The sequence below is a fragment of the Elephantulus edwardii genome, unplaced genomic scaffold (genome assembly GCF_000299155.1).
Source record: "Elephantulus edwardii isolate Elephantulus edwardi_28Jun2011 unplaced genomic scaffold, EleEdw1.0 scaffold00028, whole genome shotgun sequence".
In the NCBI taxonomy this organism is placed as follows: Eukaryota; Metazoa; Chordata; class Mammalia; order Macroscelidea; family Macroscelididae; genus Elephantulus; species Elephantulus edwardii.
In genome coordinates this window covers 11,100,288-11,118,392 of record NW_006399778.1, presented here as the reverse complement: position 1 = coordinate 11,118,392, position 18,105 = coordinate 11,100,288, and the positions used below count along the sequence as shown (strand labels likewise).

At 37.8% G+C, this 18,105-nt stretch overlaps 1 protein-coding gene across 4 annotated transcripts in view; it reads right to left on the bottom strand.

Annotated features, from left to right (window-relative positions):
- EIF4G3 (eukaryotic translation initiation factor 4 gamma, 3) overlaps nucleotides 1-18,105 on the bottom strand; it is a 427,927-nt gene that overhangs the window by 35,948 nt on the left and 373,874 nt on the right. For all 4 annotated transcript variants that reach the window (XM_006883565.1, XM_006883564.1, XM_006883567.1 and 1 more), the window contains 5 exons: nucleotides 14,426-14,519; nucleotides 12,465-12,582; nucleotides 11,710-11,930; nucleotides 7,924-8,039; nucleotides 646-818 (listed from right to left, as the gene is read on the bottom strand). In XM_006883565.1, the coding sequence (XP_006883627.1) occupies nucleotides 646-818; nucleotides 7,924-8,039; nucleotides 11,710-11,930; nucleotides 12,465-12,582; nucleotides 14,426-14,519 (722 nt within the window). The remainder of the gene's footprint in view (nucleotides 1-645; nucleotides 819-7,923; nucleotides 8,040-11,709; nucleotides 11,931-12,464; nucleotides 12,583-14,425; nucleotides 14,520-18,105) is intronic.

The following is an 18,105-nucleotide window of genomic DNA, read 5'->3' as shown; positions in this document are numbered from 1 at the left end:
TGTGGAGACAAGATCTTCAATACAAAGATAAGCATGGGTTGTTGAGGGGGAAAAAAAATAAGGTTTTTCATGTATAATTTACTTCATGATTTTTTCCCTCACAAAAAAGGATTTTTCCAAAAAGAATATTAGTACAAAAAAAGAAGCTTTTTCCTTAAGAGGTAATGCAGACATTTATATGCAAATGAGCTGAGGAGGGACCTCAAGTTTCCCTAAAGTTAAGGGGCCTCTGTTAACTTATCACACCAAAGACTAATAGTAAATACGATACAGAAAACCAGAAGATGGGGGAGCTCTGGTGGCCTAGTGGCAAGGAGCTGCAACTACAATCCCAGAGGCGCATGGCTCAAATCCACCAGATGCTCTGCCGGGGAAGGAGGGACAATCTCCTCCTGTGCCAGTCAGATGTGATTTGACGGTACAGTCACACAAAAATAATAAAATAAAAATTAAAAAAAAAAAGAAAACCAGAAGATAACCTTTATGCTCTACCATAATCTACAAAGTCCTATATAAACCAACCTATTATGTATAATCAACATATTACAGTAGGTATGATTTAAGAAATACTTATAAATACGAGTACTTTAAAAATAACTAATACCCAAGAGTTTGGGTATTACCTGTTTTATGGTAAATACTAACCCTTTAAAAAAGTCCTGTTTGCTGAGTTTTTCTGACTGCACCAGCTGATAGAGTAATTGACCCATGTGATCCCTGGTGATCTGACTCCTTTCCAGGGTAGACTCCACTCCCACTCTCACGAAAACATGCAGCAGGCCCTGGGCATTCAGCTCTTCAACACACTGCATGGCTTCCTGTTCAAACAACAAATAAAAGCTTACTTTAAAAACTACAAACCAGAATAAAAATAACATTATTTTATTTATTATAAAGTCAATAGAGAGCTCTTAAAACAAAATAATTTCATATTTCTTTTTCTGAAATACAGTATAGTGTTGGTATGTATCACTGAGTCAAGTATGGCCCTCTTAGCAACCCTTTGAGAAACATACCTGAGCACTGTCCTATCCTGTGCCATCCTCACAATCTCTAACATACTTGAATCCATTGCTGCAATCACTGTGTCAATCCATGTGGCTGAATGTCTTCCCCTCTTTTGCTGACCCTTCATCTTTCCAAATATGATGGCCCTTTCCAAACCATAGTCTCTCCTATCAACATGTTCAAAGTATGTGAGAGAAAGCTTACTTATTTTTGCCTTCAAGGTGCAGTCTGGCCACACCTTCTTCAAGACATATCTGTTCTTTTTACAGTCCATGGGTTGTTCAGTACACTTCTCTAATACCACAGCTCAAAGACATTGATTCTTCTGTCATTCTAATTCACTGTTCAGCTCTCAGCAGCAAAGCAAGTTACTGACAAGATAATGGCCTGAATCAGGCCCACCTTAGTCCTCAAACTGACATCACTGCCCCTCAATTACTTGGAGAGGTCCATAAGTGCAGACTTGCCCAGTGCAATAGATCTCCTGATCTTCTGTCTGTTACTCACAAACCCAATGGAAGGTCACTGGAAGTCAGTGGGCTTGGTTTGGTATCTTTAGAGCCAACTTTTTTTTTTTTTTAGAGCCAACTTTGTACCTATTGCACTAGAATGTAAGTCCTCTATAACAGAAGGACTTAAACTAATCTTCACTGCATGTAATATAGTATCTTCAGGCTAAAAAAAACCCTTAAAAAAACCCCAAATTGCCCTTGAGTTAATTCTAATTCATAGCAACTCCACAGGGTTGAATAGAACAAATGGATTCAAAGTGACCCTTCTGTTAAGCACAAGAGACCAACCACTACACCACCAGGGCTCCTTACTTCCAGGCAGTATCCTCTAAATTATAACTGCTTCTTTTAGACATTTAGTAAGTATACAACACAGACTAAAAACAAAGGTGTTAGGGACAGACTCACATTTGTGCTGTGGAGAATTTAAAAAAGAAAAAAATTTAAACAACTGTTTTTTTGAATGGACTTAACATAGACACTCCAGTGGACTTTGGAGGCTGTAAACTGCACGAGACTGCCAGTCTTTCTCCCTTGGAGCTGCTGGAGGCTTTTGGCCAGCTGCTGTAGTTACGGTAGCAGGGCAACTCCCCACAGACTATGCCACTAAAGCTCAAAATTTAATTAATATACACCAAAAGAACTGGGCACATTACAAGGCATAACACAAGAGTTCACATATGCTTTACTTTGTATTCTAGTTTATTATGGTAACTAATGATGCCATGGGAAAAAACAAAACACTTTTCCTTAGGGTGAATTCTTTTTTTCATTTTTTTCTACTAATTTATTTACAAAATCTAATATAAATTCGAACAAATTCTTTCAATTTTCCTCACCCACTCACTCATCAAATTGTACAATCCAATGATTAATCCTCTCATCTCCCTGTATATCCACATCCCTCTGCTTCCAGCCTCTCCTACCCATCCTGGATCCTTATACTCATTCTACAATAACAGTCTTATACAATATTTATCTGTGTGGGACTGAGATAGTTCACTCATCATAATGCTCTCCAGTCCCTCCCAAGTTAGGTAATAATTTACAAAGTTATTGCTCTTGCGTGCTGTATAGTATTCCATTGTTTGGATGTACCATAATTTCTAAATCTATTCGTTTGTGGTTGGATATTTGGGCTGTTTCCATATTCTTGCGATGGTGAATAATGCTGCTATGAACACTGGTGTACAATCCTACCAACAATGTTTAAGAGTTCCTTTCTTGCCATATGCTCTCCAACATCTATTACTTATTGCCCTATTATACTTTGTCATTCTTACTGTAGTGAAATGGTACCTCATTGTCGTTTTGGTTTACATCTCTCTCCTTGCCAGTGATTTGGAGCATTTCTTCATGTGTCTGTCTGCCATTCGAATATCTTTCTCTGTGAAAATTCTTCCCATGTTTTTGCCCATTTTGTAATTGGGTTATCAGTCTTTTTCTTGTGGAGGGCCATGGTGAGCTCTTTTAAGTATTTAGCCTGACACACTGATACTCTGAGATAAATAAGATAAAATGTATCTTCTGTTGTGAAGTTAGTGCCCAGCTTTGAAATTTGAATCTAATTTAAAAACAGTATGTTTTTGTTGTGTACCATAGAGTTGGAATAGACCCATGGCTGACCCTCCAGTATGTTTTCAGAGACTACATCTCACATACTTTGGGTACACAGCCAGGAGGGATAAGTCTTTGCAGTTGGATATTATGCTTGGAAGGGTTGAGGGACAATGAGGAAAGAAAGACGCTGGATGAGATAGACTGACAATGTAACTGAGGTAATGAAAGTAGGTGTGTCAGAGACAGTGAGACTGGCTTAAGATAGAACAGGGTTCGGAGCTATTGTATGACTTGTAGTTGACTCAATGGCACATAACAACAACAAATTGTAGAGGAAGAGATGGTCCAACCTTCTCCTATGGTGCTACTGGTGTATTTGAACTTTGCGTCTTCAGAACTGCAGTGGAGCTTCTAGTAGTAAGAGTTTGTAAACATTTACTTAACATTTCTGCATCTCGGTTTCTTTATATGTAAAGATGGGTGTAATAATAATAATAATATTATTATTATTAATCTCTGGAGGCTCTTATGAGGATTAAAATAACTGGCACATGTAAAATAAACAGAACGGCACTGTGATCTCTCAATAGATGTCAGATGCCATTACACAGCTCTGTGTGCCATTCTGCAGGCAGAGGTGCCTTGTGCACTGCCCAGTGCCATTCTTGATTCTGCTTCTTCCATAAGCAGGGCTGGCTAATGGGTCCTCCAAAATGTCATCTTACACCACAACAAGATAAAGGTAAATAACCCAGTTGAAAAATGGGCACAGGATATGAACAGACACTTCACCAAGGAAGACATTCAGATGGCCAACAAGCACATGAAGAAATGGTCAAAATCCCTAGCTCTAAGAGAGATGCAAATCAAAACAACTATGAGATATCGAGTAAGAATAGCAAAATTTAACAAACAGTAAATAACAAATGTTGGCAAGGCTGTGGAGAAACTGGAACCCTACTCACTCTTGGTGAAAGTGTAAAATATTGCAAACACTGTGGAAAGCGGTATGGTGTTTTCTCAAAAAGTTGCAAATAGAGATTCCATTTGACCCAGCAATTCCACTACTAGGAATATACCCCAAAGAGACCATAACCAACATCCAAGCAGATATATGTACACCCATGTTTATCACGGCTTTGTTCACAACGGCAAGGAGTTGAAAACAATCCAAGTGCCCATCAACAAACGAATGGATAGAGAAGCTGTGGTATATTCACACAATGGAACACTATGCTTCATTGAAAAACAAGGAACTCATGCAATATTATTCAAAATGGGTGACCCTGGAGGACATTATACTGAATGAAGTATCTCAGTCACAAAAGGACAAATACTGCATGGTACCACTGTTGTAGAATGAGACTGACATTGGGGTTGGGGTAAAACTGAGAAAAACTTGATAAATTATGTACACTGCATTGAAAGAGATGAGGGAGAGAACAGTTTAAAAGCGATATGATAGGGTATTATGGTTATCACAAGAGTCCAGAATTAATGTTACATAGTGGAGTGTTCTGGAGGGGGAGGGGATTGTATACCAATGAAAGAATTTTTCTTTTACTTTTCAAAGAGAGGAGCAAACTGGGGGAGAGGGGTGGGCAGGGAGAAAAGTGCAACAACGAATGAATGGAAATCCAAAATCTTTGTAAATGTTCATTAAAATTATAAAATAAAATTAAAAACAAAACAAAAAAAATCATCTTGTTGGACTTAACTGTTACTAAGGTTTTTGCCTTCCCATATCTTAAAGTGTCATATTTTCCTTCTTTGAAAGTGTTAGCCACTCACTGGCTTTGCAGATCTTCAGGTTATTTCTAGAGCCATATTCCTCTGCTTTAATCCATACTTTCTCTTTATTTCCATCTTTTTAAAGTTTTCAGTTATTTTTAAATTTCTTTTACACTTAGCACTTTCTTGAAGGAAAATAAGCTGTGCTGCCAGTTTGTAAGACTATCGTTCAGAGTCTAGGAAAGGCTACTAACAACATAGAATATGAGTATCTTTGATGGCTTCTTCCAGCTAATGTGTGTGTGTATTTTCTTTTCTTATTTTTTTAAGTGAATGATTCATTGTTCATTGTAATCTGAATGCAAATTGATAAAATAAATTGGTTTGGCAATCAACATTTCATATACATTCTGAATGTGAATCCAATATTCACAATGTAATAACACTCTTCCTATTTCCTCCCTGTAATTCTCATTTCCATTAATCCTTCTATCCTATCCTTTCCAGCCTTTTAGGAATTATTCTTGGGTAAATGTTATTCCTTTGGCTTTTTATAACCAGTTTATCTAAGGAGTGTTTATTTGGTGTTATTTGCCATCTTAGAAGTCAGTCTTAGTACCAATAGTCAGGAAAGAAGGAGACACATTGCATTGGGAAAATCTGCAGTTTGGGACTTCTCCAAATTATTGAGGAGTAATGATGCCAGACTAAGGTGCATATGATTCAGGCTATAGTCTTCCTGATCACTTGCTATGTATCTGACGGCTAGACAATGAATAAGGATGAAAAAAGAACTGATGTCTTTGAACTGTGGTGTTGGAGAAGAGCAATGAATATCCCATGGACAGCCAAAAGAACAAGCAAACATGTCTTGGAGAGGGTGCAGCTGGAGTGCTCTTTGGGGCAGGAATGGTGAGGCTTTGCCTAACATATTTTGGGCATGTTGCTAGGAGGGGCTGTTCCTTGGAGAGGGACATGATGCTGGAAGGGTGGAGGCTTGGAAAAGGAGAGGAAGATCTTCGACCAGGTAGACTGACACAGTGACTGCTGCAATGGGCTATTGTGTGTCAGGAAGTATGAGGAAGGTACAAGATAGAACAGAGTTTAGATCTGTTTTTCACAGGGTTGCTATGAGTTGTACTCACCTTGCTGGCACTTAACAACAACAACAACAACAACAACAAGCAGCTCCTGTATGTCTTCTCTTATAGATCTCCTAACATTAAACATAATTATAATTTAAGTATTTTTGGACTTACCTACTTATGATCTTTGCCAGTAAAGTGAGCCAACATGTCTATCCTATTCATTACTATCTTAAAATTGAGATCAGTTGAAAAACCAAATTCAAAGCTCATGCCTTGAAATGTCTTATTGCCTACCACTTTGTGCCTTAGTTTTCCACTCATGAAATAAGGAAATATAATTGTGTGCTATGCATCAGAGAGCTGGACAGTGACTAGGGATGATAGAAAAAGAAGTGATGCCTTTGAGCTGTGGTGCTGGAGGAGTGTTACCATGGACTGCTAGGAGAACAAACAGGTTTGTCCTGGCGAGAGTGAGACCAGGTTGCTCCTTGGAGGCAAGGATTCTGAAGCTTCGTCTGACATACTTTGGGTATGTTGCAAGGAGGGACCATTCCTTGGAGAGGGATGTAATACTTGGGCAGGTGGAGGGATAGTGCAGGAGAGGAAGATCCTTGATGAGATGGATCAATGCAGTGACTGGAGTAATGGGAGTAGATGCATCAGAGACAGTGAGGTTGGCACAGGATAGAACAGGGTTTAGGGCTCTTGTATATAGGGTCACTCTGAGTAGCAAGTGACTCGATGGCACATGAAAACAACAATGTGAGTTATACTCCAAAGTTTGTAAAGGCTATATGCCTCTCTAGGGTCTGAATCCACCACTTGCTCCATGGGAGAAAGATGGGACATTTTCTACTGTTTGACTTACAACCTCAGTAAACTATTAGAAGGTTAGCTATGAGTTGTTTCTGACTTGATGGCAATATATAACCAAAAATGCACATAATTACACATACTGGTTTTTGTACATTAACATGAAAGCCACTTTGATTTTCCTACAGTGAATATGAATTCCAAGGCTCTCCTTCTTCTACTCAATCTGGTGACCTATAGTATCAATTTAAGAGTATCTAGAAGAAAGCTGCAGGTTACTTTGAGACAGTCATCCCAAGTGCATTAGAGGACCCGTAAAATTCTGCCACAGAAGGAACAATGATCCATAGTCAGAAAAGTTACTGCAGCTTAAACGGCAAACCCTTCTTGTTCAGGACTGTCATAGCCACAGTTTGCAAAAAGTGCAGTTATTGATTACAGGCCATGGTCTTTGCAATCACTTGTGATGCATCAGAGAGTTGGACAATGACTAGGGAGGATAGAAGGAAAACTGATGCCTTTGAGCTGTGGTGCTGGAGAAGAGTATTGAATCTACCCTGGACTGCCAAGAAAACAAACAGATTCATCCTGGAGAGGGTTAAACCAGGCTACTCCTTGGAGGCAAGGATTCTTTTGGACATGTTGTAAGGAGGGACAGGTCCTTGGAGAGGGGCATCGTGCTTGGTAGGGTGAAGGGACAGCGCAGGAGGGGAAGACCCTCTATAAGGTGGATGGATTCAATGACTGGGGTAATCGGGATGGGTGTGTCAGAGGCAGCGCGACTGGCACAGGATAGAGCAGGGTTTAGGGTTGTTGTACATAAGGGTCGCTAAGAGTCGCAAACGACTCGAGGGCACATAACAACAACAACAGTGTCAAATAGATGTACATTCCTGAGGTCTTTTATCTGTTGTAGCTTTGTCTTTTTTCTTTTTCTTTTTATTACATCAGGTATATTGCCCTGTAAATTGTGATAGTGGTACCAGGAATAAAAAATTAAGGAATTTTTAACTTTTTTTCTTTTTTTTAAAAAAAGAGTACCTGAAAGAAACACGTCAAGTTTAAACAAGTGAACTGCATAGTTTTGGATTACTTGCTCTAACTCCTGTCAGTACACAATGAGAACTGATCCACAGAATCATCATCAAGAAACATCAAGACTCTTAAGGCTTTCTAGTATTGTTGCCTTCTCTAATAAACATCTCATTTACCTTAAAATCATTAATAAGTAGGAATTCATCAATGATAGATTTGGACTTCCTCTTAATCTCCTCTTCTGACAATGCAGGCTTATCAGGGGCTGAAGTTGCTGGAATTTCTGGTTTAGCTTTAGTGAAATGAAAAAAAGTGAAAATGACAATTTAGAAGGCAGAATAGTAAGTCTATGATATTCACGTTTTTTCTCAGCAGACATATTAAAATAATACAATCTGACAAAACAAAACAATAAAAAACAAAATTCGGAGTATTTTGGAACAGGCATGCACTAAGAAACTTTACAATCTACAACAATAAAATTAATTTAAAGACAGACTACATCTTTATAACTTGAGGTCTGTTGTCCTGTTTTATATTTTGTTCCTTTCCATTGCTTGGGCAGTACAGAGAATATAAAGTCTCACAATCTTGCACATAGTTTAAACCACATGAGTCTTTGACATTACTGCTTTTCTTATCACAACTTTGCTCATGATGTCCTTGCTGTCTGGAATATTCTTTCCATTTGCCCCTTACCTATTCTTCCCTGAAAATCTATTTAATTTCTACTAGGGTCGCTATAAGTCACAAGTGGCTCGATGGCATAAAACAACAACAGTCCTTAAGATCTAAAGAAATCTTTGGCACACACACAACTCCCTCCAGTTCTAGATATCTAGATAGTTTCTTCCTTAAGTGCTGTCTTAGAACTATGCTTCTTTCCATCATAGTATTTTCTTGATTTGTATTTATAGATTCTCCTATTAGATACTTTAACTAGGGTCTTTCTGAACTAGTAGACTAAAGGCTGAGAAAAGGATTATTGAGTGTCTAGCAATCACTACTTGTTCAGTATGCATTAAGTGAATGGGTAAGACAATAAATATATATAAAGTCAGGCAGCTAAATTCCATAATTCAAATACATACAATATATTTTAATGTCCCGTTCATTCAAATGGTAGGGAATAGGGGTCAAGAAATCAAAAGATAGGTTGCAGTGGGAAAAATGTGCCATCAAGAGCTTTCAGCCAAAGTGCTGAAGAGCAATGATGTTAAAGACTAAAGTGTGCCTGATTCCAACCCATGGTATTTTCAATTACTTCCTGTGCATCTGAACACTGTACAATAAAAATGGTGATAGAAGGAGAATTGATGCACTTAAGTTATAAAGAGTTGGAAAAGAGTACTGAATATCCCATGTACTGCCAAATAACAAGCAAGACCGGCTTGGAGGAAATACAACCAGGGTTCTCCTTAAGAGGTAAGGATGATCCACCAGATGCTCTGCTGGAGAAGGGGGTGCAATCTCCTCCTGTACCAGTCAGATCTGATTTGACGGTACACGTAAAATAATACAAAAAAAAGAAAAAAAAAAAAGAGGTAAGGATGGTGAAACTTCATTTCACATATTTTGCATATGTTGTTAGGAGGGGCTAGTATTTAGAAAAGGAAATCATGCTGGGAAAGGTGGAGAGTCAAAGAAAGAGAGAAAGACCTTCAACAAGATGGGCTTACACAGTGATCATAACAACGGGCTTGAGCGTATCAGAAAGAAGGATGGTGCAGGATAGGGCAAGTCTCAGATCTGTTGTTGACAGTGTGGCTATGAGTCACAGTCAACTCATTGGCACCGAACAACAACAACAGTTTGTTAATATTCTAAAAGTTCTAGCACAGATAAGAAAGCTCTATGTTTGTAAATCTAGAAGATCTGAGGTCTGTAATAGATGGGAGAAGACATTTCCAATGATCCTTGAAGTTCATTTAGACTACAGTTATTAAAAACAATTTAAATAGTGAAGCAAATTAGAAAGCTGTATAAATGTTATCATTTAGAAGCATTACTTAAGTTAAAAAGAAAATAAAATACCACTTCTTGAATTCGTTTTGATTAAAATATTATTTAAGATTATTATTTAAAAGATGTTGAAAAGAAATTTAAATTTTGATCACTATAAATATCAGGGAACGCTGGAGGTATAGCTGGTAAGGAGTTTTGCTGCCAACCTGGCAGGTAGTTTGAATTCACTAGTTGCTTCATAGGGGAAAGACAGGCAGTCTCCTCTGGTGTGATTTACAGGCTATGAAAACTTGCTAAAGAATCAGCCATGAGTCAGTTCTGACTTGATGGCACAAAACAAAAACAATAACATCTTTACTACCATCAAATCTAAAACCTTTTAATGCTTTAAGTACTTACATGTATCAACATTCTCATTTAATTTTTTTAATAGCCCTATAATGCAAGTACATTTATTTTTGACCACTTATTAAATGAGGAAACTGAAACAGAGAGGTTAAACACATGGTGCAATTCCTAGGGCATGATCTCAACTGGTCTTCAAAGTATATAAATGTTGCTATTGGTCTTACATTCTGAATAGTCACATTGATCCAACAGGCAATGTAGAATTCTCTCACTGGGTTTCCTAGTAAGTTATAATTTACTTTTATTTAGTTTATTGTTGAGAATATGCACAGGGAAATATATACCATTTAAATAGTGTCTTTGTGTACAATTCAGTGACATTTATTAGACTCTCAGAGTTGCACAACAATTCTCATCCTTCTTGCAGGATACTTCACTCCTCAGTACTGTAAATCCACTGTCAACTAAGGTTTCCCTCTAATTTTTCAAATTCTGTTGTCAATTTGATCCCATATAGATAATTCTTGAGAAAGTACAAAGTTCAAGGAAGATAGTCTTTAATAGTTAAGCTGCTGTCTGATTTAAAGGGTTTAAAGTTAAGCTACTATTTGGTTTGACTTCAGGGGATATTGTTGCTTTATAATTTAAAGATTATCTCTGAGTAACAGTTTGTGAGGTTCATCTAGCCTGCAAGGCTCCAAACAGTCTCAATTCTATGAAAATCTGCAATTTTGTTCACTATTTTTCAACTGTTGACTAGGATTCTTCTGTTGAATTTTGCTCTAAATGTACAGTAATGACACTGGACTATCCTCCTGGAATTATAAGTAGGTTTATATTGCCAAGCTTTTGGCTAGCAGCTCAGTGCTTCACTACTGAGCCACTTGGACTTCTTAAAATAGGCTAAATGCATACAGAAACTACTGGGATTATCAAGGAAGATGAAAACAACAAATGACAACTGATGTCTTTACTTAGGTTTGTCTTCAATTACATGACAATTTGCAAACATTTCATGGGCTGCTCTTCGTACATGTGCTACAATCATTCAGTGTAGTGATAGATAGCAGGGAGCTCTGGGTGTCTACTGGTAAGAAGATGCACTGCAATCCCAAAGGCACAGGGTTCGAATCCACAAGCTGCTCTTCAGGTGAAGGGTGGGCAGTTCTGTACCATGAGATAAACTGCCTCTGAAAACCCACTGGAGGGTCAACTATGAGTTGGTTCTACCTCAAAGGCACACTACAACTAGAACCACCACATAGAGTAAGAAGACTTTATCACCGTGACATTATAGCAAGAGATAAAAATTTGTAACTTGCTGAGCAAGCTATAGATCTAAGGAATGAAGACTTAGTCATAAAACAATGAAGGAGCCTTTTAACTTCTACAGGGCCGGTAGGTGTGCTGCAAAGTTCTCTCAGTGGTGCACATGTTTGCTTTTCACTGCCACTAATGTAAAGGTTACTGGTTCAACTCTACCCACAGAAGAAAGACCTAGAATGGCAATGAGTTTGATTTTTTGGTTTACATATGATGCTGTTATTTATTGACTTTGAGATCTACTCAGGCACAAAGCTTCTTTTGTATTTTTCTTTCCAAGTTCAAGGCCCAAACTTTCAGCTATCTGTTCATATATAGTCTCTCACCTGACTCCCTTGTTTTAGTTCGGTCTGCCTCAGCACTGCTCCTCTCTACATCCATGCCTCCTGTTAACTGTTTCACAGTCTCCAGCATCTCTCTCCGTTGCTCTTCTTGAGACTGATTGTCTAATAGATCTTTACTGCTGCCGCCCCTCATGAAAGTGTTCGGACAAGCTGGAGCAGACGGAAGGGGCTTATCATTCTTCTCTCTGCCCATGCTTCCACGACTTCAAAGAAAAAGACAAAACAAAACCACACCACATTTAAAAGAAAGATGACTAATATCTGCTATATATTAAGTTAGTTAGAAATTTCACTAAGGATATGATTTACTCTCTCTGAAAACCCACTGGAGGTTCAACTATGAGTCAAGTCCAACTCAACAGTACTTAACTCCACCATGATCACCACCACATACTCCCCTAGGGCTGTCTGGGTGGACCTGGATTTCTTAAGGAGAAAACTGTTAGGAATCTGCCATATATGCTACCTATCTCTTCCATCCCATATCAAGTCCATCACTGATTTATGTTCCTGTTTTGGGAAACTGTACAATGAGAAGTTTAAGGAGGGGAGCTGGAGAGAGAAGAAATCAATTACACTAAGTAGAGAAGATAAAATAAATGGAGATTTCTGACCATAGGGATTATAATTGTTGTCTATGTAGATATGCACGTATTTGAGAGGTAGAAAATGAGCCATATACAGACACGCTGACAGAGAGAAAAGCCTTGAGTAAGCACAGAGAGCAGGATTCTCACCTGGTTAAAGTCCTTCGTGAATCAAACTCCAAAGGTGTGGATGATGTGGACCCTGAGGGTGCTGGGGGTTGCAGAGCAGAGAATCTGTTTAAACTGGAAGCACTTGACCGTAAGGCATCTACAGATGTTGAGGATTTAGAAAAAAATACAAATCACGTGGCTAAAATGCAGACTATGATTTACTTGTGTCCTTGGTGTGGGGCCCGAGACTCACAGTTCTAAAAACAGCCAGGCAGTGCCAATCTGACAAACAGGGTGTTAGTGGGAATTTGTATGTAAAATAGAAATCTTCACTCATCATAACCATTTACTTCTTTCAAAAGAATTCAAGTACTGGTTTAGGTTGTAGGAGAAGAAAGGAAGTAGGCAGAAAGCAAAAACAAGATACTGTACTTGTAAAAACCTAACCAGTGCTATGATCCCATGGATCCAAAATGATAAGTGTGCATTTATGTAAATACAGTTACGTTTTGCTTAAAGTCCATGATATGGTCTATAAAATAGGACACTGTAAGATTTAGATATTGTACGAACACTATATTATATACAGGTAATCCATGGAATACAAACAAGTTCTATTTTTAAATCAAACTTGTACATAATATGAAACAAGGAAGTTTTGGTGGCTTAGTAGTAAGGAGTCACACTACTAACAGGCCATTCAAATATACCAACTGCTCCAAGGGAGAAAGACAGGCAGTTTCGTCGCATGTAACTGACAGCCTATGAAAATCCACTGGATTTCAGCTTTGAGTCAGTTCCAACTTAATGGCACGTAACAATGAAAACAACTATGTAAACTGGGACTGTTAGGTACACTTTGGTTTTCATTTCATTTAGTTGAGTATTTGTCTTAACTCACCACTGACGGCTGTTGAGTTAGTTTTAACTTATAATAACACTTTAGGATAGACCAGATCTACCAATAGAGTTTCTGAGATAGTAAATCTCTACGGAAGCAGAAGGCTTCAACTCTTTGCTTTGGGGAGGTCACTGGGTTCAAACTACCCTCTTTCCATTAACTTCCCAATGATTAACCTTCTGTGACATCATCACTTCTTGTATTTATTTTCTTAGTATGAGTATACCTTTCTCTGCATAAAAAACATTTAGGAAAAACTTTCCAACACTTAAGATATTTAACATAATAAGACAGTAATAATAATGTTTTGATGCACACTACAAATTAGTACTCATTTGCTAATATGAACTATTGCTTGTACCTTGAATATTTTAATATGGTCTTAATAGGATTTCTGACCATAGACATATGCAGTTGAATGTTGCCCTAAAACACATTATGAAGTGCATGACTGGCTGTAATGAAATTTTAAAAAGCCAAACAAAAAAGATAAAATTATTTAGTAGAAGAGAAAATATGACAAGAAAGTTACCAATGAGTTTGGTTTTATTTGTGGATTTTTTTTCCTTTGGAATTGCTTATTTAGCTATTAAGGAAAAATGTTTCAGTTCTAAAGTTAAATCTCTCTGAAATATCCAACTATTGTGAAAAATTATGAAAAATATTTCAATTCAATTTTTCATTCCTTTACCATTTTAAAAAGGAAAATTCTTCTGAGGATTAGTATATTTTCCTCAACTTAATCAAGTTTCCTTTTAGTTTGCTGACCCAGTAATTTGATAATACTGTGACCAAAACAAAAAAAGAAAACCTTGAGAGATTAAACTCTAAAGGAAGTAAGTTAAGAAGGAGGTAAAAAACTAATGAAAGTAAATTTTAATTTTTAAAAAATATCTAAGGATCCTTATTAAGGAAGATATCCTCACAGAATTTCCTAATTTCTATTAGTAAAGGAGTATTAAGAACATCAGTAAAACTCTGGGCATGATTAAGTAAAGCTTTTCCTCATATTATTATTAAACAGCTGTGGTAACTGCCTTGTATGGTGAATTATAACACACTGTATTGAAGGTTATCAAGAAGGTAACTCCATGCTTACCAGTCTCACTTGCCTTTGCCCCACCACTGCTGCCTTTTCCCCAGCTGCCAAGCTGTGCTTTAGGTACAAGCTGAATTTTCTCATCAATTGTGGGCTGTAATATAAGTGATCAGAAGTTAAATATAGGCAATATTCTGAAAGGACTGTGCAGCTCATTTTTCAATGCAACAGAACCAGTACTAAAATTTTGCTTGGAGTGTCATTTTTTTTAAAATTTTTTTTTAAATTTTTTTATTATTTTTACGTGTACCGTCAAATCAGATCTGACTGGTACAGGAGGAGATTGCCTCCTCCTTTTCCAGCAGAGCATCTGGTGGCTTTGAACCGTGTATCTCTGGGATTGCAGTGCAGTGTCGTGCCTTGGAGTGTCATTTTTAAAAAAAAAAAACAAAAAACCAACACAAAACCACATAAATTTAGAGCTGTTCTCCTGTGAGCCCTGAAGCACTTCTTTGGAAACCAAGGTCCATGAAAAACATGTCCTCCTATTTAAGATGTTCTGTCTAGCTGCTACATGTAAGCAGTTTTTAATGAGTCCTCTTGAACAATAATGTCTAATGAATTAAAAAAGAAAGGAAAAACAATATATAAATATGATAAAATTAGTTCAAAAAACATATCCACATGATGGTCAGAAATTAAGCATGCAGAAACAGGCAATAAACACAAAAATTTTACATTTCAGTAAAAACCTAAAAACACTAGGACTAGGTATGGGGAATGAGATGAATGAATGAAAGGATAATAAGGAATTTCAGTTTGGGATGATGAAAAAGTTTTGGAAATAACTAGTGGTGGTACACAACATCATTGTTTTTTGGTGAAACATTCTTCTAGATTTTGTAACCCTGGTATGTCCACTTGCTGTACAGAGGTAGCTCGTGGTTGCTGTGAAGCCAAATACTGTTACCCATGGTGGTGGACAGTGTTTGGTGAAGCTTCCTGATTAAAACAAGCTTGGAAGCAAAAGTGGCATCCACTTTCACAAAAGCTTGCCTCTGGAAACCCTATGAACCTGGAGAAAGGACGAAAGTTATACAAGAAGTGTCCAGGACTTCGTTCATAGGGTCGCTATGAGTTGCCTGTGACTCGACAGCACTTAACAACAAACAACAATCACAGAACTGTGTGTGTATGTGTATACTATTGTTATATGCTGTCAGGTTCAAATCCACTCATAGCTGACACTCCAATAGTTTTTCAGAGGCTGAAAATCACAGGGGAGGAGATTGTACACCTTCTTTCCAAGGAAAATCCTGTAGATTAGAACCACTTGCCTTTGGGTTGGTATGCAACTACTTACCACTAGCTTACAAGAGGTGCTCTCTTTCTCTACATCAACTACTCATGTGTGTTTTCAAACTGAAGCTGAAGAAAATGAAAACAAATCCAAAACAACCAAAATATGACTTTGAATCTATCTCATCTGAATGTAAAAATTATCTCAAGAACAGGTTTGAGCCACTGAACATTAACAATCAAAGGCCAGATGAGATGTAGCATCAAGCATATCATTCATAAAGCAAGCAAAAGGTCACTACAAGAAAAAAGAAAAAAATCAAAATGGATGTCAGAAGAGTCTGAAAAATATACTAGAACACCAATAAGCCAAAACAAAGACTAGAAATTATAAATAAAAGAGTTGAACAATTTCAAAGAAATTGTTTTCGCAAGAAGATAAAACAAAAGGATAATAAAATGTGCAAAAAGCTGGAATCAGAAGGTAAGGAGGGAAAAATTCATTCAAATTATTCAAGCTGAAAGAACTGAAGAACAAATTCAAGCTTTGAGTTATAATACTGAAGGATGCACGGTCAAAATTTTGAATGATTCAGGAAGCATCCAGAGAAGATGGAAAGAATATACAGAGTCTCTGTACTAAAAAGAATTAGCTGACATAAAAAAAAAAAACTAATGATAATAAAATAAAAAGTTCAAGCTTCACAGAGGCTTTGGGAAAAAATAATGCTCCAGAAATTGATGAAGTATTAATTGACACACTGTAACACACAGATGAAATGTGGACATGCCAAGAAATCTGGAAGACAGCTCCTTGGACAACTTATATGAAGAGATCTAGAATTCATTCTTTCCCATTCCCAAAAAAGGTGATCCAACTGAATGTGGAAACTATTTAACAATGTCATTAATATCACATGCAGGTCAAAAAAGATCATGAAGATTAAAAAATGGCTAGAACAGAACATCAGCAGAGAATTATCAGAAATTCAAGCTGGGCTTAGAAGAGGCCATGGCAGTAGGGTTATCACTGCTGATGTTACTTAGATCTGGGCTGAAAGCAGAGACCACTAGAAGAATGTCTATTTATATTTTAAGGATTGCAAAGATATTTGTGTGGATCACAATAAATTATGGCTAACATTGAGAAGAATGAGAAACTGAAAGCACTTAATTGTGCTCATGTGAAAGCAATGCCTTAACCAAGAGGCTGTTGTCCAAACTGATCAAGGGAACACTGGATGATATAAAACCGAAGTGTCCATTAAGAGTGTTTTGTTTCTCCATATCTATTAATCTGTGTGGCATCAGGATCTGTGGAAGATTCATCAACAATCTGCATTATGCAAATGACACAACCCTGCTTGCTGAAACTGAGGAGGACGTGAAGGCCTTGCTGCAGAGGGTCAAGGACTGCAGCCTTCAATATGGATTGAGGCTCAATATCAAGAAGACAAAGATTCTCACCACTGGATCAATTGGCAGCATCAGGATGGATGGTGAAGAGATTGAGATTATTCACAGCTTTAGTTTGGTTGGCTCCACAGTCAACACTCTTGGCATCAGCAGCCAGGAAATTAAAAAATGTATTGCGATGAGAAAGTCTGCTATTAGGGACCTCTCCAAAATACTGAGGAGCAATGGTGTCTCTCTAGAGACTAAGGTGCACCTGATACAGGCTATGGTCTTTGCAATCACTTGTTATGCATCAGAGAGCTGAACAATGACTAGGGATGATAAAAAGAGAATTGATGCCTTTGAGCTGTGGTGTTACTGAGTACTGAATATACCATGGACTGCTAAGAAAAAGAACAGGTTTATCCTGGAGAAGGTTAAACCAGGCTGTTCCTTGGAGGCAAGGATTCTGAGGCTTCATCTGACATACTTTGGACATGTTGCAAGGAGGACCAGTCCTTGGAGAAGGATGTCATGCTTGGGAGGGTGGAGGGACAGTGCAAGAGAGGAGGACCCTTAATGAGATGTATTGACTCAGTGACTGGGGTAGTGGAGGTAAGTGTGTCGGAGACAGTGATACAGGCAACAGGACAGAGCAGGGTTTAGGGCTGTTGTACATAGGGTTGCTATGAATCAGAGGCAACTCGACAGCATATAACAGCAACAACAACATCTGTATGTTTGAACAAATCATTCAAGAAGCTAGACTTGATGAAGAAAAACGTGGCATGAGGATTGGAGGAAGATTCATCAACAATCTGTATTAGGCAGATGACACAATTCTGCTCCAGGAAAGTGAGGAGTATTGGAAGTAGTTGTTGCATAAGATCAAGGCCTAGAACTTTCCAAGAAGAATTTACTTTTCAAAGAGAAGAGCGAACTGGGGGGTGAGGTGGGGGTGGGGAGACGGGGAGTGGGACAGGGAGAAAAGGGCAACAATGAATGAATGGAAATCCAAAATCTCTGTAAATGTTAATTAAAATTAA